Source organism: Rhineura floridana, chromosome 10 (genome assembly GCF_030035675.1).
Source record: "Rhineura floridana isolate rRhiFlo1 chromosome 10, rRhiFlo1.hap2, whole genome shotgun sequence".
In the NCBI taxonomy this organism is placed as follows: Eukaryota; Metazoa; Chordata; class Lepidosauria; order Squamata; family Rhineuridae; genus Rhineura; species Rhineura floridana.
This window is the reverse complement of record NC_084489.1, coordinates 23,635,074-23,660,958: the sequence shown is the minus strand read 5'-3', so window position 1 is coordinate 23,660,958 and position 25,885 is coordinate 23,635,074. Positions and strand designations below refer to the sequence as shown.

The following is a 25,885-nucleotide window of genomic DNA, read 5'->3' as shown; positions in this document are numbered from 1 at the left end:
CGATCAGGGATAATGGGAATTGTAGTTCAGTGAGATCAGGAAGGCCACAGCTTCCCCATCCCTAATGTAATCTATCTGCTTAGTTGTATATTTTAAATTCTATAGTTGTGAGCTGAGGTTATGACATCAGATGGTTTGATAATGAGATGAAAAGGATATTGGTAAAGGGACCAAATTGTGAAACCAAAGACAGTGATAACATTAAAAATTTTAGAATGGAGAATAAAGTGACAATTGGTCATTGAGGGGCACTCTAAAAAGTAACCAACACTATTACAGAAATCCCTTATTTGGATTTGGTCAAAAGTTTCACTTTTGTTGGACTGTTTATGGAGGATGATTATTCTGAGTAGCAATGTAACTCATATTACCTGATTGTGTTCTCTTAGGGAGAGAATGGAATTGCTGGGGTTGATGGAATTCCAGGAGAAGAGGTAAGTTATTTTCCATCTCCTTGTGCCCCACTCTTCTTAAAACTGATAAAATAATTTCTTTCTTTTTTTATCTTCTTCAAGGGATCACTTGGACTCTCAGGACTGAAAGGAGAAACGGGGGAACCAGGCTTGCCGGTATCATTTTAAATTCTATTATTGCTTCAAGCTTGACTTTGAGCAGAGTTGGAAAGCCAGTGGAAAGTTTTACATAAATTATCAAAGAAAAGGAATTAGCACAGGCTAATAAAAAGTTTTGGATAGTTGTGTTTCCTAAAATATAAAAAAATTGTATATATCTCAGTGGAAACACTGGGGTGAAATATCATCAGATTCTACTGTAGGATAAGGGTTTTTACTGTAACATTGTTTAATTCTCACATCTGAATCCCGTAACACTTTAACTTTGTAATCCAAAGGTCTGGGTGGGAGGAAGGCATCCTTGGAGCCATAAGAAACATTGGATCTCCCCTCTGAGGGTCAAGGAAAGACAAGTCTGACCTCAGAGAAAAAAGTCTAATGTAGGACACCCCCCTTGCTGTGGTAACTTCTACAGCCTTTGCCCTAATGACTTCAAAGCTCTAACAGTCATGCACAAGAATGTTTCTATTTCATCTGTAAAATGTTGGAACAAAAGTTTGACAAGAGCCACACTGTGGACAGTGTGATCTTTGAACTTTGTGGGGAGGGCATCTCATTCCAAAAGAAGCTTCCTAAACCGCAGGTGTTGAGTGGCAGCTCCCACTGGAAAGTTGCTATACTTTTTGTGAAATTCTAAATATTACAAAATCTACCAGGGGCCCCAAGCAAAATAACTCTCAGTAAATCATGCTATTTCACACCAATCTAATGACACCTGAAGGCACACAAAACACATTTTTTAAAAAATAAGTAAAACTGTTCTGTGTTGTTTATAATGGTATAACATTGCATTTTAAACAACATAGAACTAGATATAACGATATTAGCTAGCATGTTCCAGCCACCACTGAAAGTTATAACAGCCAATATGTAAGAATCAGTCAGCCAAAAGTCATATGAAATAAATTGCCTTTATAGTCCTACCGAAAGGCCAAAAGAGAAGGGGAATATCTGACCTCCGCCAGGATACCATTGCACAGCCTTGAGGGCTACTTCAGGGAAGGTCCAGCTTCTTACCAATGATTTTCATTTCATGTAGTGAATGCGTACAGAGCAGTCTTACTAGCAGAGCAGTCTTACTAGCAGAACAAGGAGAGGTGGAGGCTCATGCAGGCACAGGTGGTCCCTCATGCATATTGGTTCCAGGCAATGGAGGCCTTTAATGGTAAGCATCAGTATCTTGAATTGGGTCCAGAAACTAACAGGCATGATGTGCAGCTGGTACAAAACAGGTTGGTTACACCCTCACCTCCCAATATTCATTATGAGATGAGCAGTGGCATTTTGTGTGACCTGCAGCTTCTGGGTCATGTTCAAGTGCTGCCTTGTGTAAAGAATATTAGAATAGTACATCCTCAAGGTTACAAAAGCACAGATAATTTCAAAAGCTATTTTTGGCCCATTTGGGAGATTTTCACACTTGTTTTGCATCTTCAGGGCAGCACGGGACCAAGAGGACTTCCTGGTGACCATGGTCCAAAAGGCTTCCAAGGAGATCCTGTAAGATCTTTTCACTCCACAAACGTACTATACCATATATTTTGTGGTTGCAGTTTCTGATTTCATCCATAATGTACTAAAAAGTGTATCAGCAGCCCCTCTTAATTGGTTTGCTAGAGTTTTTCAGAGACACAAGGACGTGTAGGATTGCCAAATCTGCTGCTGTCTTAAGTGCACCACTCATGGAGAAACCCAGGGCCAGTTCCAAAGGGCGATCAGGTTGGGCACTGGCCCGAGGGCCCTCGGAGCTACAGAGGGCCCTCCGCTCTCCTTCTGCGATCCATGGAAGCAGGACAGGAGCCATGGATCGTGGGACAAGAGCTTCCGAACCACCCGCCATCCCCCCACTTCACTTACCTTTTTCTCTGCTGTTTTTTGCAGTTTGCCATCAATCAAGATGGAGGCCGAGGTTTCCCTAAGGGGCTGAAGCCTCTGCTGCCATTTTATTGATGGCAAACCTACATGCGGAAAGGTAGGTCAAGCGGGGGGGATGGGACGGGATGGCTGGCGGCTCAGAAGCTCCTGTCCTGCGATCCCTCCCACTGTTTCCGTGGATCGCGGAAGGGGAGCGGAGGGGAGCTGGCCCTGGAGATACCTCCCACTTGACTCATATTTCCAGTGGGCCACTGCAATCAGTTTCTTTTTGCTCTCTTCTCCCTCCCAGATGGTGGCGTCATTGCTGTGATAAGATTTCAGCAATGAACTTCATATAACTCAAGGTTAGCTCACACCCTGAACCCTGAGACCACACAATTCCTCCCACAAGAAGAAATGGGACTATTTATTCCCATGCCAGTGAATTAATAACATCCATTTCTACACTACTGCAAAGAGCTCAAGTGTAATTACGCATGTAATTGTAGTTAGGTGATAAAGTTGGCCAGAAAACCGTGTCTGATATCACAATCGTTGCTTCTTCTTTCCATGATCCTAGTCTATGCAGCATGTAATAACCATTTATTCTGTTAAATATAATTCATCAAAAGTGAAACGAATTTGAGAATAATAATAATAATAATAACAATAACATTTTATTTGTTAGTCGCCCATCTGTCTGAGTTAACAGACACTCTGGGCGACGTACAGCAATATAAATACAATATAAAACATATACAATCACCAATCACAATATTAACATCAATTCATCTAAAACCATCCTTCAATAAAGGGAGGCCACTTCAGTGGTTATAAGAAACATTATCTAGAATTAGAGGTCTGAGAATGGAATCTTTTCTTGCATTGTTAACTAATTAGCCCAATGCTGATGGATTTTAGTGCTCATGCACATCGTAAGATCATGTCATGAAACATATAGTAAGCCATGTGCCTAGGGTCATGGGAGCACGGAGACCAAGCAACTGTGGCTCATAATCAACAACGGCATGTGAGGTAGGAAAAGGCCAAGTTAAACATTATCTATCTAAAGATACAGACACACCATCACACAAAAATAGCCAATCATGGGAATATTCTTCCAGACATTAATTATGGTACTCAGAATTGTGAGCATGCCCCCACCTTTCTATTGAATCTGGCAAGAGTTCAGTGGAAATATGAAAACTGATTATGGTATTTCTGTACATATAAAGAAACTACCACAACTTTGCCTTTCTTAGCATATTATTAAGCAGTTTGAGAAAGACATGGCTTTATTTTCATAAAAGAAAAACTTAACTTTTTATGTATTCAGGGAAATTCTGGAGTGGACAATGACTTAGAAGGAGGAAAGGGTCCCAAAGGGATGCGAGGGAGTGCGGTAACTATTGCTAATTATGGCTTTGCTTATGGCTTATTTGTTTTTGAAAGTGTCATCCTTATTACAAAGTAGTGATGAATACCTCAATAAGACTACAAGCCTAATGGATAAGTTGCTGTGATGAATAATTTGATTCAGTAATCACAGGTTTAAATGTGAATCTTTAAATAATTTAATGGAAGTATTCCTGGTAAAAATGTGTTACATATTCTTCCTATGTAATTTGGCTAATCGCTGAGATAATTGTCTAACAATTTCTATAATAATCAGCAAAAAGCATCTGACTCTCCCAGTCATTTGGGCAGAGGACTTGTGGGGGTGAAATGAGAAATCCACAAACAAAGCTAGACAGAGCCAATTACATGGAATCAATTGAAGACAAAGTTATTAACTGACAAATGTAAAACTTGATACAGCCGGAACATTACAGATATAACAGTAGTAACTGTTCCAACAGTGAATTTGATAGCTATTTCACACACTACTGCTACCATTTGATAGAAGTAGTTGTCATGTGACAAATAGTCAGTGTGACTTGATCCTTAGTTGTCTCTATTTCCAGTTTTTATTCATATTATTTCAAGCATGTTTCCCCACCAAAGTGATCTGTGTGACTATTTTTTATGTGTTTTTCCCAGCAGAACTGCAAAGTATGAAAAGTTGAAAGATTAAGGAGTCACAATAATTGCTGTTAAATCATAACATAAAATTAAATTCTCTATCCACAGGGAGAAAGAGGATCAATAGGTTTAACAGGCGTGGCAGGATCTCCAGGAAACAGAGTAAGAATGAATGTAGATAAGATGGCTTTTCTTAGTAAAGAAAAGATTAAGAGAATTCCAAACTAAATCAGGACTTCAGAATCCATAACGTCTGTCTTTCACTGGAGAAGAACTTATTTTCCTGTACTAGGGTTGCTAAGTCAGAAGCATCCACAACCCTGAGATTTCAGGGGCGTGCCCTAGTGATATCATGGGGGTGTGCCCTAGTGATTTCATAGAGGGTGTGCCCTAGTGATGTCATTAAGCATGATACATTAAGCATCAACCACAGTTGCTTGGAGCATAACATTCAAACAAAAAAATTTCTCTGATTAGAAATTAAGATAGTAATCTTAGCTAAATGAGGTTGCTTCCAGGTCCAGCTAAAGTAACAGGATCACTCCTTCTCACCTGCTTAGAGAACCTGGGCAAGGAACATTTAATCTAGTCTGCTTGCGTCTGGCAAGAAGGGTTTAAGTGCCCTCAGGCCAGCCCAGTCACCAGAAGGCCATTGAAGGAAGAAGGGAGCCTAGTGTTGTGGAAATGTTGGATGAGAGCACTCAGGAGTAAAAATGGATGCCCCTGAAGGCTGCATTTCTAAACACACTTACTAAGGAACTAAGTCCCATAGAACTCAACAGGACTTACTTTCGAGTAGATATGGTTAGGATTGTGCTGTTGGTAAGGCTTAACTAGGGATCTTCTGCAACAATATCCATATGAAAGTGGGGTTGGCAACCCCCTGTCTGGAGTGCCCTGGCTGCCTTTTAACATGGCTGTTCCAAACCTCTTTACAGACTTGACCCTTCACTGCAGAGAGACGTTTGAGAAATGAGTAAGAGTTAAATTCTCTATTCTTTCCTGCGTTCTCTATGGGTTTCTATAAACTCCCTTTGACAGCCAACCCAATTCCAGTGAGTAATTTTGACAGAGAGAAAACACATGGTTTGGTCTAGCTTCACAGGCAGTAGATTGGGAACAATAGCAATTGAAGCCACACTTCTCAGCATGTGAATTCTCTTTTACCAGTATTGGGCAAGATACAAACCATCATGCAAATAACAAGGTGCATCATCAGTGGGTTTCAGGAGGTTGAGCTGACCACATGGAACCACTGTTGCTGCTTCTATGGATGTAAGGGAGTAAGGTCAGAGGTAAATGAAATGCAAATAGAAAAATAAAAACAAAAGACAGTGATGATTTCCTAAATGCAATACCATACCAACCACAAGAAGATTTCTATGAGTAAGACAGAAAACTCAGCATCCCACAATCAGTCAGGGTTCCTAACCAAAACTTAAACGATCCTGGCAACCAGTCAGCCAAGGTCACAGAAATCCCCATGCAACACAACCTGATTTGGGGGCTGCAGTTAGTGCAGAATGCTGTGGCACGATTGCTGACATGAGTGAGACCCTATAATACCTCTGCTCTGAAATCTGCACTGGTTGTCAATTTGCTACTAGGCCAAGTTGAAGTTATGTTTTCCACGTTATGGGTTTCACATAGTACTTATTCTGCTCTTGTAAGAAATTGATCCTTTAGTGTGGCAGTACCTACACTTGGAACTTCCTGCCTATTTACATTAGCCAGGCACCTTCATTGTGCTCATATTGGAATCTGCTAAAAACATTTTTGTTTAGGCAAACGTATCCAGACATGTAGAAGCTATTATGTTTTTTATCTGTTTTTAACTCATTGTTAGTTATATTATTTTGAATGTTTTTAACTGTTTTTGCCTATAGTTTTATTGTTTTAATTCCTTTTGTAAACTGCTTTGAGGGTTTTTTTTACAATAAAGCTGTATATAAATGTTGTATATAAAATACATAAATAAATTTCTGAGTCACTGTGGCCCTTGGGTCTCTTTCCTCTTTTATACCGAGTCAGGCCATGTGGTACCATCTATCTCAGTACTGATGACATGGGACTACTATTGGCTCTTCAGGATTCAAGGCAATAGACTCTTCCAAAGATTGAATTTTGGACCTTTGCATGCAAAGCATGTGCCCTACCACTGAGCTACAGCCCTGTTTGAAAAGTATCTTTTAAAATTGTTATTTTCAATTCACTAATGAATGCACAGCATACTAGGGCAGATCCACACCCTGCATTTAAAGCACATTCAACATACATTTGAAGCATATGAATCCTGCCACAGAATCCAGGGAACTGTAGTTTGTTAAGGGTGGTGGGAACTATAACTGTGAGGGGGAAACTACACTTCCCAGAATTCTTTGGGGGAAGTCATGTACTTTAAATGTGAATTGTATCTGCTTTAAATGTATTATGTGAATCTGCATTACTTCATAAACTTTGCCTGCATATAAATCATTTTAATTAAATTTTAAAATGGAAATAAGCTACAAAGTTTACTGGGTGACTATGGGCTACACACCATCTCTCAGCCTAATCTTCCGCTCAGGATCAAAACAACAGAAGGGGACCATGACCACCCCAAGGAAGAAGAGCATACTTAAAATGTGGAGGAAATAATTTATAAATAATCAGTTACAACCATAGTGTGAAATCAGGTACATATCAAGACATAGTCTGAAGAAATATTTATATAAGCATGAATGTCAAAGATGTTTATTATTTACACAAATATAAAGGTATTTATAGTGTAATCCTATGCATGTTTACTGAGAAGCAAGTTCCAATCTATTCAATGGGGTTTACTCGGAAGCATGCACAGGACTCGAATTCAGTGATAAGCAACTTCACTCACCCAATCCAAAATTCAGAATCATGCCACACTAAGCTATTTTGCAACTGCTTTATACTTGTTTTATGGTTATTGGATTTTAAATGACTTTATTTCTTGTGAGCTGCCTTGGTTTTTAACTCTACCTCACAGTGTTGTTAGAAATATTCCATATACACACACACTGGAGATCTAAAAATACATGCACCCCATATAATAATTTATTGTCAAAACCAGTTGGCCATTGCAGAACATTTTTTTTAAAAAGTATTAGTTTCCTGCCAAATAAAAGCAGTGACACCTAAGTAGGCCCTGCCTAACTGCTTTTTTTTTTTAACCAGACTACCTAGAAAGTTACTTTTTTAAACAAAAAAAATTAAAGCTAAGAATCTGGAGATTAAGGTGACTCACCTGGAGACCTGGAAAGGACCCCCAAAAACCAGAGTCTCTGGGTGAAAATCAGAGACCTGGCAAACCTATCCTGTACACTGTTTGCAAAATATTGTCACGCAAGCCCTCTTCAGGCATTTGTAATGGGCAAACCCAGTACCAGCAGTCACCCAGGTTAGTCACTGGCCCCTTTGACATTAATTAATTAATTAATTGGCCCCTTTGACATTAATTGATGTATATCAGTCAAGATGGAAAAGCTCACTGTTTGAGAACTTGCAAAATCTGGGATTCACCCCTTATGCTCTTCTCGCTCTTGGATATGCTAAAGCAAAAACTACTATCCAACAGCAAATTTGGGATATAAAACTACAAAATCACTTGAGTCTTGCTGGCAGGCTCCCTGAGTTCAGGGATAACAAGAGAGCACTGGTGCCTATGCATTATTTAACAAACTTGAATATCCCTAAATATAGAAGAGCTTTTACAGCTGCCAGGTTCAATGTACTTCCATCTGCCCTTCTGGAGGGAAGATATAGAGGGGTACCTTATCACAAAAGGGTCTGTCCATGTGGAATAGAGGAAGTGGAAACTGTAGGTCATGCTATTGCACCTTTTATAGGGATCTCCGTTACTCTTTTATTACCCCAATTTTACAGAGCATTCCAGACATACCCAGCGAGTTCTATTTAACGTATTTATTGAGACAGGAATCCACAGGTTACAGCAAGAGTGGACAGTCTCTGTGCTGCTGCTATTGCATGCCAGAAAACAGTGATAAATGATCTTATATAGGAAATTTATACTGATTGTAATTTTGTATTTTTTATTCACTCGTGATTTTATGTATTTTATATGATTTTAATTACATGTTTCTATGTACTGATCTTTGATCGAAATATTTATTCACAGTCACTGGCCAAGGGCCACAGGGCTCAGAAAGCTAGCCCAAATGTGCTGCGCACTCACTCACTACCCTACTGCTGGATCACAGTCCAGATGCATTTTAGCAGGAGCACTGTGCAGGAGCTGGTTTTGAATGAAGGCCAAGCCTGGCTCCCATTCACAGTGACCATCCACCTCCATCTCCCTGCCTCACCTAGCCTGGGTTCTGAAAAAGGCCAACATGGTCCTCCAGACATTTTGGGTGATGTGACCAGGAGAATGCCTGTGCTGCTCCTGTGGTTTGGTGCAGTGTCTAGAAAGGTTTTTTAAACTCAGAATTTTAAAAAAGTTTTTCTAAACCTCAGAGTGCCTGGCTCTGAAGAAGGATCCTCTTAGCTATTTCTCAGAGCCCACCCAAAGTGAGGCAGAAAAGAGATGTGATAGAGAAGCCGCTAGTGCTGCCACTGCTGTTGCAGTGATGAAGAAGAAAAAAGTAAGAATATGTATCAGGAGAAGAGGAAGAATTGGCTGCATGGGGGACATTGGGGGGAATGGGCTATTGGTGGCACTGTGTCAAGGGCCCACTGAGGTCTAGCACAGACACTGATAATTGGGTTTAACTAAACATGTGAGGTGGGGAGTGTGTGCCTGAGTGAAAGCCTTTATGAGTACAAGAGGCTTCCCTGCAGCAGAAAGTCACCCTGAATAAATGGAAGGTGACCAGGGTGGAATTATTGTGCACATGCACACTCTCGGCTCCACACATAAGTCCTATTTTGACCACCTGAACAGGGCTTTATAGAGACTAGAGACCCATCTAACTGGAATGAGACTCTTTTTACCACATTGGCCGTATGAACTGGCAGCATCTGTTATTAGTAATAGGGAAAACTGCAAGATAATGTGTGCCCCTGTGGATTTTAAAATTGTTTTGGAATGCTCCAAATAAGAATCTTTTGGACAAATCTTTTTCTTCCTTACACTTTTGGCCCTTGGAGAGAAATTCCTCAGAGGTCAGCAATCATTAGGGTCAAGTTGCTGACATACAATTTTTGGGATAGAGCGGTCATTAAGGAAAACAGATTGGAGAAATGCAACTGTATTAACAAACCCTAGATAACATAGAATGTTACAAATAGCATTAACCATAATACAAAGAAAACATGCAAAGCTTCACATCCATCCAAAACTCACTCTGATATTATCTGAACTCTTATCTTGATTACCAAACTTGCAACCACCAATCGCTTGTGCTGCTATGGCAAAAGGACATGACTATCCATGGTGGAGTTTGTTTTGTAATTTTTCCCATAGGTTTATGAAGCTCGAGTTAGTGGGTTTCTGGCACAAATGTTCATTTGTTCATTCATTCATTCAAAGCAGTTCTTCAGCTGCAAAAACTTCCAATGTGGCATTCATATAAATAAAAATAACACAGTACCTTACAACCTAAAAAGACATGACATGAAAGGGAAAAGGAGTGGGGAAGGAAGAGGAAAACAAGCAAACTCAGGCACCAAATTCTTAATGCTACAAGCTCGGGTGAAAACTCACTCTTCTCACTCTTCAAAAAACAGGCCTATGAATGTTCTTTAAACATGAAACAAAGTTAAGACATGTAAAGTAACAAGTATTCTTTTTATTGCAGGGACCTGAGGGACGAAGAGGAGTTCCAGGCCCACAGGTATGTTTTTTCTTAATTTCACCAGTTTCAATAAGTCTGCTATGAGACATTCCTACAGGGACACCTAATCCTCTAGGTCAGTAAGAAGAAAATAGTTGAAGAGAGAGGAGCAGGTTGATAGGAAATGAAATTACCTGACATTTTTACACCACCATAATCCTGTCTGAAAACATAGATATGAGTGGGAATGGGGGAAAATTCAATTCAGTTTGCATTTAAAGGCGAACCTCCCTAATTACTAATTTGCAAAAAAAGTAACTAATATAGGCATTAAGATCCCCCGTGCCGCAGAGTGGTAAGCAGCGGTAACGCAGCCAAAAGCTCTGCTCACGGCCGGAGTTTGATTCCAATGGAAGGAGGAAGTCGAATCTCCGGTAAAAGGGGTCAAGGTCCACTCTGCCTTCCATCCATCCGTGGTTGGTAAAATGAGTACCCGGCATATACTGGGGGGTAAAGAAAGGCCGGGGAAGGAACTGGCAATCCCACCCCATCTATACGGTCTGCCTAGTAAACGTTGCAAGACGTCACCCTAAGAGTCGGAGATGACTCGCACTACAAGTGCGGGGATACCTTTTTAATATAGGCATTCTTCAAAATTCACACTTCTCTGAATTTTGCAATGCACATCTCAAGCCAAGTACAATGAACAAAAATGCATATCTTAAGGCAAAGTGTGCATATAAATGCATATTGTTTGTGTAAAGAATATTAAAAATGCATGATATTAAGGAAGATTGTAGATTAGGCAACATTGCTCACACAAATATATACATTGGGAGAAATACGCACTAAAATGCTGCTGAATTTTCATGAAGCCTTTTTAAAAAATTGCAAACTGATGTGGCAATGAGGAGCAATGAACTTAAGATTAGAAGAATGAATGAATGAATGAATAACTTTATTACAGTCATAGACCAGCATAGATTAGAAGAATGAGAAACCAAGAGAAACTGTAATTGATATATTCGCCCATCCCTGAATATGCAACAGATAATGACAACTCAGCGAAGGCTCAGTGGGCAGAGTCCAGTGAAGTGTGTGTGGTGGTGGATAGGTGTCAGGCCCAGGATGGGACTCAGGAATCAGACTGGTGGTTGAAAGCAATTCAGTTTTTATTAAGGTAATATCCAAACAGAGACTGCGCCTTCTCATGAAGCAACACAGAGATACAGGTCCTGCGACGTAGAAAGAGAGTTGACAGAGCAAGGAACTGCTTTCCCTCCTGTCTCTTAAGAAGGGGCCAAACGGGCGTGAAGTCTTTCACTCTGCCTCAATGTCCCCTCAGTCACCACCCTCCTTCCCCCCCTCCTTTCTTGTCTTTTCAACTGTCTTCGAGTACGCGGCGACGGGGGAAGCACGGGCCCCTCCTCTTCTGAAGTCTCCGACTCTGGTATGGGGGAAAGGGGGGGCAGGTTTTAAACTGTCTTGCGTTTTTTCTTCGCTTGTCTCTGTCTTGGGCGGCCCTCCCTCTTCCCCCTTCTGTTCTGAACTTCGGAGAGGAGGAGGCGTGGGAACTTCAAGGGAAGGCTCTAAGACTGTGAAGCCTTCAAGGTCCCCGTTGCTAGGCAACTCTATCTCTGGAATTTCCTCTGCTTCGTCTTCACTCCACTCTGGCGAAGTGACCCCCTCCCTTCTCTCCAGTTCTTCTGAATCCCCAGGACCCCAACCCTGCACCCTGACAATAGGGATAGGTGTAGAACTGGAGAGAAAGGATTCAGAGAATTGTTGAAACAAAAAAAGGGGATGCCCTGTAATTTCTCCTCTATATTTTTCACTGTTTTGTGAGAAATCTAGTCTTCCTGCTGATAAGCAGGCAGGATAATGGGGTGTTGGGGAGAATAATGAACAAACTAGACATTCACCAGATATGTGGTATGCAGCTGTAGGTCAAGATTTTTTTCTTACTTGATTACAAGGATGTGGTTGAATGATCCTAGCTAGAAAAGCACCACACAGGGCTCCCAGCATATTGGGAACAGAGATGTCCTCCCACCCCCAAGTAGCTGGGACTTCATTTGCAGCCACATATCTAGCATACACCTACTTTGACTTTGGAAGTCTATGTGTGCTTCCCATATCTCCATCTTGCCCTCCCTCTCCAAGCCCTGCAAGTTTTTCACGCTGTGAGCAAAGCTTACATTGGGTGGAAAAGGAGGACTAGATGAAGAAATGGAAGGTGCAGACTACTTTTGCTTATTGTCTAGGTTGTACTGCCTGTGTGAATATGTAAGTGTGCACACATGGGAAGAAGGAAAGCAGGGCTATGTGGGCCCCTGTTGAAATCTTCCACATGAGATTTGTGCCCATCCCAATTAAATCCAAATTATATTGCTATAGAATAAAAAATTGTTGTGGTTATTTTTTTATAAAAACTAAAGGGGTGGGGAGGAAGATCATTATAATATTCACTGGGGGAAATTGTTACCAACAAAAATTATTTCTTCTTTCAGGGACAGAAAGGAACCCCTGGTCCCAATGGTTTACAAGGGGAGCAAGGATTTCAAGGTCCACAGGTGGATATTGATCCTATTCAATGTTTTAAATGCAGAAGGTCATCTGTTGGAATCTCCTGTTAGCTGGTGATGTGAAAGACCACTGTTAGGTCTCAGAAGCTGCTGTGGATGACATTTGTGATCAACCAGTGTGTGCATTACCTTCTGTTTGTGTGTAGAAAATTGTACTTGCAATTTATTAATTTATTACATTTATATACCACCTTTTCCTCCAAGGAGCTCAAGGTGGTGTACATGGTTCTCCCCTCCCCACTTTATCATCACAACAACCCTGTGAGGGAGGTTAGGCTGAGAGACAGCAATTGGCCCAAGGCCACCGCATGAGCCTCAAGGCTAAGTGGGGATTTGAACCAGATAATAGTCCAACAATCTAACCATTACATCACACTGGCTCTCAATATCAAGCCAATGGAATAGGAACATAAGAAGCTGCCTTCTACTGAGTCAGACCATTGGCCCATCTTGCTCAGTATTGTTGACACTGACCAGCAGCAGTTCTCCAGGGTTTCAGACGGGGGACATTCCCAGCACTATCTGGAGATGCTGGGGATTGAACCTGGGACATTCTGCCTGCAAACTGAATACTCTACCACTGAGCTATGGCCCTTTATGGCAAGGATTTTGCTTGTCTCATAAAGTGACATTTTGCCAACATTTTTTTTAAAAACACACGTGCGCACATGCACGCACGTGCACACACACAGAGTATAACATTGCACAAAACTCACAGAGTAATTACTCAGAGATTTACACAGAAGTGCAGAACATGATACAGAAAAGGATAGTAGCTTGGGAATTTGGCATGAGAGCTTTTTAAAGGACAAATAACTCCAGTGCATTAGCTCTTTATTAATGTTTTTATTTATTATTAAATTTACATCCTACACTTCCTCCCAAAGGAGCCCAGGGCAGAAACTACACAAGCAATAAAAAAATGAAAACATCTTAAAAATAACAACCATGCCCCCATGCCAAATCACCAGATTGCTTTTGAACTCAAGGTGGGGTGGAAAGTTTACAGAGCAGCTTCTGTGTGAACGTATTTGGAAAGACTGAACTCTGAGACAAAATCTGAGTGCATGCACATCCATATGGACTATTGGCTATGTCAGAAACAACGTACAATAGATTTTGGAAGTGGCATGTTATTATTTACATCAGATACACAATTTTGCCTGCTTATACTTCAGGCAAAAAAAAGACTTCCTTCCCATACTGGTTTTTCACATGTTTTTCAATGTGGATGTTAATATATATTTTTTGTCTAGTAACATATAGTTCATAACCTTTCATATATACATTTGGGTGAATTTACTAGACTTGTTTGATGTAATTTGTTTTTCAGGGGACAATAGGCATTCCTGGTGAGACAGGAGAGAAGGGACATTCAGGGAACAAAGGTCTTCAGGTAAAATTACCTCATATAACTTTCAGTGAGATCTCCAGTATATTCATTTTCTTAATACCATGTTTCTCAAACATTTCGAAGAGAGACCCACCTGTGATTTTCACAGCGTTTCAGGACCCACAAGTAAACAAACTTCCTTTCGAGGCCTGTTCTTTCTCTACAACAAAAGGAATATCACATCAGTAGTTAACACTGAACAAATTTATATTTTGTTTTTCACTGTTCATGTTAATATAGGTCTGTATAGATATGTATTTGAATAGAATTTAACCCTGGTATATATGGAGAAAGGGTCTGAGCCTGTCTCTTAGAGAGGTCAGTACTGGCATACTGCTGGCTTAGTGAAAGAAAAAAGGCCCTGGGAATGAGGGGAGAACGGCTCTTATTGTGCAACTCACCCAAGAACCCATCAGGACCAGGTCTGGTCCCAGACACCTGAGGCAAAGGACAAGATGGAGCCTCTCATTCCACATACATAATCTGGCTAGGCTTGTAGCCAAATCTTATTTCAGCACTGGCAATGGAACCACACCCTCTACTGTACCTGAAGACAGCAAGAGGAGCAGGAGAGCAGAATAGCTTGGGAGATCCAGAGGAAAGGGGGGGTGCTGCCTCTCCTTGGCACCTGCCACCTGAGGCAGCTGCCTCACCCTGCCTAATGGTAGGGCTGGCCCTGACCAGGTGCACTTGTGGGTTGTGATCCACAGTTTGAGAGGCACTGTCTTAATAACCAATGGAAGGGGATTCTATGGAGTGATAAGAGGTAAAGCACAGCAATGAGCATTATTGAAAGGTGCCACACATTAAGTGTTTAGTTTATATTTTAAAAGTTTGATATAATGTTTGTTTTGTTTTCAGGGACCCTTGGGAATTCCAGGTCCTAAAGGGAATATAGGGAAACCTGGACTCAGAGGAAATAAAGTATGTTTTCAAACGTCTGTTATTAATCCTTTTCACACAAAGTGTACAGTGTGCCCATACAACCTAAAATTATCAGAAGTAGGGATGGGTGATAAATTCAATTCATTTCACATTTCAAGCTGAACCTATCAAATTTGCACTTTCTGAGACAATATGAGAAACAAAACACAGGCATCCTCCAAAATTTGCACTTACTTGAATTTTGCAATGCAGTTCACCAACCAAGCAATGTTTGTAAAAATGCAGATGTTAAGGGAAAGTGAGCATATATGCCTTACAAAAATGTATTCATTGGGAGAAATTTGCACTAAAATGCTGGAGAATTTTCATGAGGACATTTAAAAAAAAATCACAAATCTCTGCAGAAATGTAGAGAACTGAATTTAAGATTGGAAAAATGAGAAATTGAGAGAACCGAAATTGATAGATCTTTCCATCCCTCATCAGGAATGACTAAACTGTGGTCCTTCAGATGCTGTAGGACTACAACTCTGATCATCCATAAACAGTGACTAGAACTGTTGGGACTTGGAATTTGAAAATAGCAGAATGTTAGCTAACGCTGCTATAAATGCTAAGGAAAAAATTCTCTAATCCAGATTATCCAAAATCTTGTTTTTCTCTGAAAATTTTCAGTTAAATTAGGGTTGCTAGCCCCCCCTTTTTTTACAGAAGTTCTTTACCATTATGTGTTGCGTAACAGGAAATAAACAGGTGTTGCTTTCCCCACCATCAGGAAAAATAGCACCTGATGATGTTTTCCTGCTATGCTGCTGTAGAAGGCACAGAGCTTCTGTTCCTAAAATGGTAACAGCCTTAATGCAAAGTAATTCATTAATTCATGCAAAGTGATATTCAAAACAGACTTTGTATAACAGTGATAGTGACTAATCTGCAGCCAGTCTTTGCTCAAGCCAAAATGGAAATGGATTGCCTTCAAGTTGATCCCAACTTATGGCAACCTTATGAATAGTTTTCATGGTAAGCGGTATTCAGAGGGGGTTTACCATTGCCTTCATCTGAGGCTGAGAGGCAGTGACTGGCCCACGGTCACCCAGTGAGCCTCATGGCTGTGTGGGGATTCGAACCCTGGTCTCCCAGGTCGTAGTCCAACACTCTAAACACTACACCACACTTTGGTGTGGACAAATATCAGTGATTCATTTTATTGGACAACTCATGAAGTGAATGAATAAATGAATGAATGCATGCATGAATGAATGTATGAATGAAAAAATGTGAGTATTGCTCGTAGTAAAAGAATGCCAGTGAGTGTGACTCCCAAATTGATGAATTACTTTAACTAAGGAAAGGTTCATCCCACAGCTCTCTAACTTTATTTGAATGGTTGAAGTATGTGATTTATCTATTTTAGGGGACTGTGGCCACACGCATTATGCCAGCATTATGTCATGCTTATGTTTGTCACATATTTCTCTGTTCTGATTTTGATTCAGTAACTTTCAATGTTCTCACATACAATGTCATACTTAATTTGTCCAACAGGGAGAACCCGGGGACCCTGGAGTGAAAGGAGCCAGAGGCTCCCGTGGTCCACAAGGAATAAGGGTTTGTCATTTATGTTTATTTTACTCCAGTGGCCTGACTGAAAGCTTAAAGGGTGAGGTGTATTGGCACTAATAAGCAGGTTTGTGTATGTTGGGGGGCAACCATCACGGTGCCCTCTAGATGTCTTTGGATTCTAACTCCCATCAGCTCCAGCCAACACGGTCAAAGGTCAGGGATGATGGGAGCTGTAGTCCTGAAACATCTGGAGGGCACCACCTTGGCTACCCCTGGCATATATAATGAGGTATTAGAAATCACAATTATCAGAAAAAGCTGAATTTGGTGGCCTCCACTACAGCCATGTCCCAAGATCACTATAAGATATTTTTCATACATTCATACCTATATTTTATGATATTCCACCAGGAATTGACCACACACTTGTATACAGGAATCTTCTTATAATCTTGCTTTTCTGTCCTAGGGGGATGAGGGAACTGCTGGATATGGCGGACAAGGAATTAAAGGATCCAAGGTAACTATATAAAACAACTGTAAATGAAAATGTGAAGCTCTTTTTAGGCTGCTTAGAAATTACCCCACATTAATTATTGGAGATTCAGATGTATATTCCATTACACGAGTGTAAGTCTCTTTAAAATCAATAGAACCTACAGATTAAAATCAATAGGCCTTCATTTATAAATTCCTGCATAAAATTCCCATTTTGATATGATTCAGGTATTCTAATCCAAAATTCTTAGTCTCGGTGGTTTCAAAGTGAGAATGAAGGATGAGATATTTAGTTATTGGCTGATATCTGAAGGGATTCTTTACATGCAAGTAAAGTAATCACATGTGCAGTTTTTTTTAAAAAAAGTCTGGAACAGCTTCCATTATTAAAGAGGCATGTTCTTTTTCAGATGAAACTGTGACTTGCTTCTTCAGGAGTGGCTAGATAGCTTCCAACTTCTCTATATATTTTAAAACAATTTTAATTTGTGTAAACCACCTTGTGAACATCCATTATGAAATATGACCTAGAAATGTTATAAATAAGCTATGCTAGCATCTCCTGGATACTATGAGAACAGTACCTCCTTTATTAGCTTTTTAACATTGTAGCTACTGGAGGTGATTAACTGTCCTGTTATGTTTAGTGATTGTTTTCTTATATGACAGAGTCTGTCGTCAATTTCATTAAAGTTTTCTTGATTAAAAAACAGCAATAGACCTGAAACATCAGCCTAAGAAATTGTTATGGTAGTTGTAATATACATACAATTAAATTATAGGGAGAAGAAGGTTTCCTGGGCTACACTGGAATACAGGTAAGCATGAAAATTTATTCTGAGGGCTACATCCCACCAGCGGATACAATCACAATGAAGCGCTTATTGACATTTCTGGTAATAATTAGAATTAGAGTTCATATAGACATTTCTGGCTGTATGAATAATTTACAACTCAATGTATATATGGCTTCCACCATAGAAATGCAGAGATGTAATGATGCCAGTCTCCACATCCATGGAGAATGTCCAATGTTGGCTTTCAATTTAAAATTTGTAGTCCAGATGTGGGAGATATTTGGCCTCCCAGATGTTGCTAAAGTTCAACTTCCATCATTCCTGGCCATTGTCCATACTTGCTGGGGCTGCTGGGAGTTGTAGTTCAGCAACATCTGGAGGGCCAAAGGCTCTACATACCTGCTTTAGTCTCAGAAAGTGACGAAGAGAATTATGTAACGTGTACTGTGTTGGGATTAATCAGGAAGTATTCAGAGCTTACTGCTTTAAAGAGGTAATACAAAAACAGCAGTTACATTCCCTATAGATCCTACATTTCCCCTCCTGTCTGATCCTATCAATACCCTGAAAGTCTAGGTTCTGCAAACTATTACACCTTTTAAACAGAATAAAGGATTTTTTGATTTTTTTTATTAGGCATACAACTTTCCATCAGACATTCTAGTGGTGTTCATATCTAGGGGTTAATTAATTGGCAAGGACAAATTTGAATCAATGGGTTTGCATCATATGATTGTTGAACTTTGTGGGTTAGATCAAGACAGACACAGCAATCCAACATGGAGGAGGCCGGCGGGAGTGAAGCCAGTGGAAAGGAAAGTGGTGAAAGGGGCTGCCACATCCTACCGTGGTTCAGGAGCCCTGGGGAGGGAAATACACTTGCTGCACGGGCAGGGCTCAGCTACCCTTTTCCCCAGCATAGCCTCTGCAGGGCCACAGGTCAGAGCTGAACAGGGCCAGGATGCACTGTAAGTCCCCCTCCTTTCAGTTCCACCCCAACACCCACCCACCTGGAATGCCCCTATTTCAGGCTGTGCATTGTCCTTGGCTGTGCTAGCTGAGCCTCAGCTGCCCCTGGGTGGTGGCGGAGTTCCCCAGTTGTGCCATGGCTGTGCCCAGGTGGGGGATTTCTGTCTGCACAGTCCAGCTATGCCGACTCCCTCCCTCCTCCCCAAGACATACGCCACATCCTGATTCCTCTCAGCCAGGCGTAAACACCAGGAGGATTGAGCCCTAAGTTAGTCATGTTTTATACCCATTGAAATCAGTGACACACAAGTTGCTCGTGACTATTTTAAGTCCCATTGAGTTTGGTCTAAATCCCACTGTGTATAAGTATGTGCGCCCTCTTTGCATGGCACAATAAACCATGATAACTTGTAATGTGCATGAGCCACAGCAAGCCTCAGTCTCAGGCATATCCCTCTCCTTTTCCTGCATAGTTGGGAGGAAGATTTTGAAAGCTGCTCATTTTAGTAAACAGTCACTTCCAATTTCATCTGAACTGGGAATTCCAGTGCATAGTCAGGAAATGAAGAGGCAAGAAAAGGTGAAGTGTGGGTAAATCAAGGGCCACGTTTATTGAAATAAAACCAATTAAATGCTTGATTGCATAATAAATTATCTGAAGAGACAAGTGTGGGACCTAACTCTTACCCAATCAGGCAAGGACACCCTGCAATGGGAAAAGGGGGGTCCAATCCCAATCCCCTTCTCCAGGCCCCAGCTCCACAAGGTGGTTAGGGAGGCCTTCCTGCTCCACCCCCCCTCAGGGCCGCACAACTCTGAGTGGGTGTTACAGGTTAGCCCCAAAGGTGAACCTTATCATGCCAACCGGCTGCACAACCTGGAAAGCAGGCCTCAAAACCCACCGATCACCTTAAAGGGTGCCTAAGGGTGGTCACCAAACCCTATCCTGTGAAATTCTCTCACCTATCCACCACAGAAGAGGACAAACCTCAGCTTAGTCCCTCTTCCCCCACCTGCGCCAAATAATTATGCGCAGGACACTCTGAAGATCAGTCAAAAACAGATCATTACCCAAGTCAGACATGTGAACACTGTCTGGCTGGTAAAGCTCAGTCCTTCCACACTTCACCTCTGGATGATGTACTACCTCACCCTGCCAACCAGCAAGGGTGAGCCGGACTTCCCTATTTACCTTCTGATAAGCCTTGTTCAGGCCCTGGGGTCAATCCCACCCCTCCAACTCCTCCTGGGGAGGATATCAGACCCGACAATTATGGTCACAGGCCACTTCCATCGTATGGCCACAAAGTCCAGGAAAGTCTGAATGACAAGGGCTTTCCCCTTCAACAGTACCAGGTCATTGCCTTCCAGATGAGTACCTTGACTCTCTCCAGCACCCTCCAACCTGTTAAAACAGAAACAACAATTAACAATATGCTCAGCAGCACAACAGTTATGGAGGGCCCTTAAATGCCTACCGCCAGTGCCCCACTGCCTGCATGGCTGTGCTCCTACAGCCCAACATATCTACTATAGAAGCCACACCCATCTAGAAAGAGTGCGTACCGAACTGGTTGGGATCCAACCCCAAACATGACAGTAATTAGAAGCTCCAGTCAGCCCCTCAAAAGCAGAGAGCGGGCACTGCACTCTATTATAATGTGAGTAGTAGTTTCCATAATGTCCTATACTGGGTAATCTGCATCTTTATTATCCGAGCAGCCCTTGCTGGCTCAGCATAACAGTAGATCAGTTGGGATCAGATATGGTATGTTCTGAATGTGGAAAGAATTGACGAAATGATCCCTAATAAATCATGGCCACAACAGTCTTGGACACAATGCATCATGTGCAAAGTCCATCCCTTCCACTTCTCAGGTGTGTTTGCTACTCCTGATACAAGCCTCAAAGATGGCTATTTCTGTTCCTCCCCTGTCTCAGAAACTGGTCAGGTTACAGTGACAAGGCCCGTCTGCCAGTGGACCAAAACTGAAACTTAGTCAAAGGCTGACCATCCTGGTGCCAAAATAACAACCCTCTAGACTTACCTCTAAGCTGCAAAAATGAGCCTAAAGCCCGGACTGGACACAGCCTGTGTACAGGGAAGAGGCCAAAGTGATGACCAAACCTCAGCCCCTCTGGTCAGTCTCTGACTTGCGCAACTGAATCCAAACACAGCTGCCACTTACCGAAACATCACCTCCTCCAAAGCCCGACCAGACCTATCATTCCTAAAAAGGGGGCAAAGCAACTCTCGCATCCAAAAGCCTCCCCTCGCTATAACAACACTGCATGAAATAAGACTGCCTCAGAGCTAGAACTACATAAAGGTACCCAAAGCCCATGAAAACCCAACAACCTCATCCCATTCCACTGGCTATGCCTTTGCACACGTTATCCTGAAAAATAACCCCAAAACTAAAAGCCCCAGAGGCAACAGACCCTCCAATAATAAGTTCCATCGCCAAAAGAAACCCAGTTAAATTGCTCCAAAATTCCTGGTGCATCTAATGCTGGCCACCCTATGCTTCAACTCCCCTAACTTCACTGCTGATAAACGGCAAGCTTGCACCACTGAGTCAAGCTCAATTCCCATAAAAGGTAAGCACAGGTGAAGGGCCCTCAGTCTTTCCCATTGCCAAGGTACTCCTAGCTCAGCAGACACCAGTCAAAATACAGCCATAGGTCAAAACACTGCTGTGAGAGAGCATAGGAGGGTAGTCAAATGGACCCAGTACCCTACCCTCAGCTACTTCCTTATCTATTCTCTCCTGCACCACTAGCTCCATTCCAACTACCGACTTCAAATTCAACCAATAACCAGCCAATGCCCAAAGCACCTAACTTGGCCTAGTAACCTCCTCCATCGTCGTGTCCGGCCAGAAAGAGGCCCAGGGGAGGTGGATCAGGGCTTAAATAGCCACCCTGCTCCACCCCTACGTGACAGACATGTGTAGCCATGCCATGTCCAAAAGGGGAGGGGCTTTGAAGCCATGCCATGCCTTCAACTGGGGGATGCAGGATTCCTACCGACCTTCGATTGTTGTTGTGTAATGCCAGGTCTGTAGTACAAAAAACATCGCATATCCATGATATAATCTTGGATGGGCAAGCAGACCTGGCATGTATTACGGAGACCTGGCTGAATGAGGCCTCAGCTCCCATTCTTGAGGCCATGTGTCCGCCGGGTTTCCGTTATGCACAACAACCGAGGGTGGGAAGGCGGGGAGGGGGTGTGGCAGTCATCTATCGGGAGTCTCTAGTTTTTACCAGACCTCCTCTTTATAGGACTAAGTTTGTTGACTGCATGTACTGGAGGTTGGGCCCGAAGGGCAGTTTGGGGATCCTGCTTGTGTACCGCCCACCCCGCTGCACAGCAGACTCCCTGGCCGAGGTGCTAGAGATGGTCTCGGCTGTACGTGCGTTGTCCCCAGAGCTGTTAATTCTTGGGGACTTCAATGTACATGCTGAGGCTACTCTCGTAGGAGCCCCTCGGGATTTCCTGGAAACCATGGCTTCCTGGAAACTGCACCTTAGTAATATTGGGCCCACCCATGTAGCCGGTCATGCTCTCGACCTTATATTTGTCCTGGGAGGGGAGGGAAGTGTTCTGAAGTTGGGGGTGGCTTCTTCCACCCCTGTGTCATGGTCAGACCACTATCTGGTAAATATAGACTTCTCGATACCACACACCCTCCGTAGGGGAAAAGGACCTATTAGAATGGTCCACCCCAGACGCCTAATGGATCCAGAAGGATTCCTGACTGCGCTTGGGGAATTGGAACCTGCTGAAGGCCGCACGGTCGATACCCTGGTGATGGAGTGGAATGAGGGGATCACCAGGGCTCTGGACCGCGTGGCGCCGAAACATCCTCTCCCCCTGAACAGAACTCAGTTAGCACCTTGGTATACTCCACGGTTGCAAAATCTGAGACAGGAGGTGAGACGACTAGAACGCCGGTGGCGGAAATCCCGTTCCGAAGATGTCCGGACACAGGTTAGAGCAGCAGTAACTGCCTACCAAGTGGCAATAAAGGCAGAAAAGAAGAGGTTCTTTGCTGCCTCTATTGCGTCCGCAGAGTGCTGTCCCAGGAGGTTGTTCCAAGTGGTCCGAAGCCTGGTTGGTCCAGTTGCTCAGGAACCCTTGGAACAGTCTAGGGCCTCCTGTGACAAATTAGCAAAGCACTTTGCCGACAAAATCGAACATTTACGGAGCTCAATTCCGTACGCCGTGGACACAGTAAATGAAACAGAGTTGGCCAGTTGCAATCTGGTCAAATGGGATCGGTTTCGACCTCTTCCTTCTGAGGATGTGGACAAGGTGCTCTCGACTGTGAAGCCTACCACCTGTCTAACTGATCCTTGCCCATCGTGGCTCCTTGTGAGCTGCAAAGAGAAATTGGGCGAGGGGATTAAGGTGGTGGTCAATGCATTCTTGGAGGAGGGTGTAATGCCATTAGCACTCAAGGAGGCAATTGTAAAGCCCATCTTAAAGAAGTCCTCCTTGGATCCCCAAGTTTTGAATAACTTTCGCCCAATTTCGAATCTACCATTCCTGGGCAAGATCATTGAGCGAGTGGTGGCTAATCAGTTGTCGACACACTTGGATGAAACGGATTATTTGGATCCATACCAATCGGGTTTCAGGACTGGACATGGAACTGAAACAGCCTTGGTCGCTCTGGTTGATGATATGAGGAGGGCATTAGATAGGGGAGAATTCACCTTTCTTGTCCTCCTCGATCTCTCAGCGGCTTTTGATACTGTCGACCACAGTATCCTTCTACATCGCCTGGAGGAATCGGGAATAGGAGGCACTGTACTATGGTGGTTCCATTCCTTTCTTTCCAACAGGCATCAACAGGTAGCATTGGGGGAGGAGGTTTCAGACCCTTGGCCTCTCAATTGTGGTGTGCCACAGGGCTCTATCCTCTCTCCCATGCTATTTAATATCTATATGAAGCCGCTGGGGACAATCATCAGGAGATTTGGGCTGCAGTGTCACCAATATGCGGATGACACTCAGCTCTATCTCTCATTTAAATCTTCACCAGAGTCTGCTGTGGAGACCATGTCCAAGTGCCTGGAATCCGTGAGTGGATGGATGGGAAGGAACAGGCTGAAGTTGAATGCTGATAAGACTGAGGTGCTACTCGTGGGAGACAAGGGAAGGCTGGGAGATGTTGACCTGGTGTTCGACGGGGTGAAATTGCCCCTGAAGGACCAGGTCCGCAGCCTTGGGGTTGTTCTTGATTCCAAGCTGTCCATGGAGGCTCAGATTTCGGCAGTGAGCCGGGCAGCTTGGTATCAATTACACCTCATTTGTAGACTGCAGCCCTACCTTCCTGCTCATCAGGTCCCACTGGTGGTACATGCCCTGGTCACCTCTCGGTTGGATTACTGTAATGCGCTCTACGTGGGGTTACCCTTGAAAACAGTCCGGAAATTACAACTTATACAAAATGCTGCGGCTCGACTACTTACAAACTGTCGTCACCGGGAACACATCACCCCAGTGTTGTTCGACCTACACTGGCTTCCAGTTATTTTCCGGGCCCAATTCAAGGTGTTGGTATTAACCTTTAAATCCCTATACGGTCTCGGCCCAGTTTATCTGATGGAGCGCCTCCAGCGCCACCAACCATGCCGCCCAACAAGATCAGCCACACAGGGCCTTCTCTCAATCCCGCCAACTAAAACAGCTAGGTTGGCGGGGACAAGAGAGAGGGCATTTTCAGTGGTGGCCCCCACTCTCTGGAACTCCCTCCCGTATGACCTTCGACATGCCCCTTCCCTGAATGTATTCCGCCAAGCTTTGAAGACCTGGCTCTTCAGACAGGCCTTTGGGACTTACGGGGAGGGTTAAATTTTTACGATGAATAGCCTACTACTCTGTACTGGAACTGTTTTATTGTTTTATTGTTATATTGTATTTTATTATGTATTTTATTATGATGTAATGTATTGTTGTTAAATTGTACGTCGCCTAGAGTGGCCATTGGCCAGATAGGCGACCCACAAATTAAATTATTATTATTATTATTATTCCCCAGCATGACTGCAAAGGCCCGCCATCGCCATCGCCCTTGGGTCTGACGATGGCAGGAATTGTGGTTTAACTCCAGCTATGGTCCGTTTAAAACAAGCCAACTTCAAACCATGGGTTATGAAGCTGGATTTTAAAAACTAGCCATAGTAGTTACACTGACCACTGGTTTGAATGAAGCCTTGGTTTACTATAATTGAAAATAAAAGCATCTAGAGTCCTCCTTGTGGCTGCATGGGAGGAGGAGAGGAGAGGAGGAGTATGTGAGTCCAAGGCTTGCTGCTGTGGCTTGTACATCTGACATGTGAATGCAGCCAACGTGTGTCTTAAGTGTGTGTATTTCAGTGAGTTCTTCTATTTTTTTGGTGCCACTGCTCAGCTGATGTGGGTGTTCAGCTGTCAGCTTTATGATCTTATGTCTGCAAACTTTTAATAGAGCTCCTTGTGCACCTGGCAGTTATGCAGTGGCCATAGTGTGAAGCTGAATAAGTAGGATATTTTGCTTTGGAATTCTTCACATATTTATTTTGTTGCTAGTACAACCATTTTTAAAATCTTTTTTGTTTTATATTCAATTCAACAGGGTGAGCCTGGAGACATAGGCATTCCCGGGGAACCTGGACCAAAAGGCATTAGAGGAAGAATGGTATTGTGAACAGCAATTTGTTTGGAGGCTTATTATTGGTTTGGTTTAGTTGTTACCCATTCTTATTGTAGTATTTTATTTATTTTTCACCTTCTGAGAAGATTGGGTTACATTTTATTTTCCACTTACGCACTCCTTCCTTAATGTGTTCTCAAGACTACAGGGGAACTTGGCTTCTTGACCATTCGTTTTCTATAGGCAATGTTGTGTTTGTGATTATTATCTGATGGCTCAAAGCAGCTTATTTAAACATTGCAACATAAAATAATAAACCTCTCAAAGGCTAATTACAAATGCAGAATAACTCA

The 25,885-nt window shown here is 42.7% G+C and overlaps 1 protein-coding gene across 4 annotated transcripts in view; it reads left to right on the top strand.

Annotated features, from left to right (window-relative positions):
• The window catches only part of LOC133365555 (collagen alpha-6(VI) chain-like), a 106,055-nt gene that overhangs the window by 62,661 nt on the left and 17,509 nt on the right, over positions 1–25,885 (top strand). For 3 of the 4 annotated variants that reach the window (XM_061587624.1, XM_061587621.1, XM_061587622.1), the window contains exons 16-29: positions 390–434; positions 516–569; positions 2,010–2,072; positions 3,763–3,828; positions 4,557–4,610; positions 10,220–10,255; positions 11,541–11,645; positions 12,706–12,768; positions 14,114–14,176; positions 15,035–15,097; positions 16,604–16,666; positions 17,091–17,141; positions 17,902–17,937; positions 25,515–25,577. In XM_061587624.1, coding sequence (XP_061443608.1) covers positions 390–434; positions 516–569; positions 2,010–2,072; positions 3,763–3,828; positions 4,557–4,610; positions 10,220–10,255; positions 11,541–11,645; positions 12,706–12,768; positions 14,114–14,176; positions 15,035–15,097; positions 16,604–16,666; positions 17,091–17,141; positions 17,902–17,937; positions 25,515–25,577 — 825 coding nt within the window. The remainder of the gene's footprint in view (positions 1–389; positions 435–515; positions 570–2,009; positions 2,073–3,762; positions 3,829–4,556; positions 4,611–10,219; positions 10,256–11,540; positions 11,646–12,705; positions 12,769–14,113; positions 14,177–15,034; positions 15,098–16,603; positions 16,667–17,090; positions 17,142–17,901; positions 17,938–25,514; positions 25,578–25,885) is intronic. The other variant, XM_061587623.1, reaches the window with a different exon arrangement.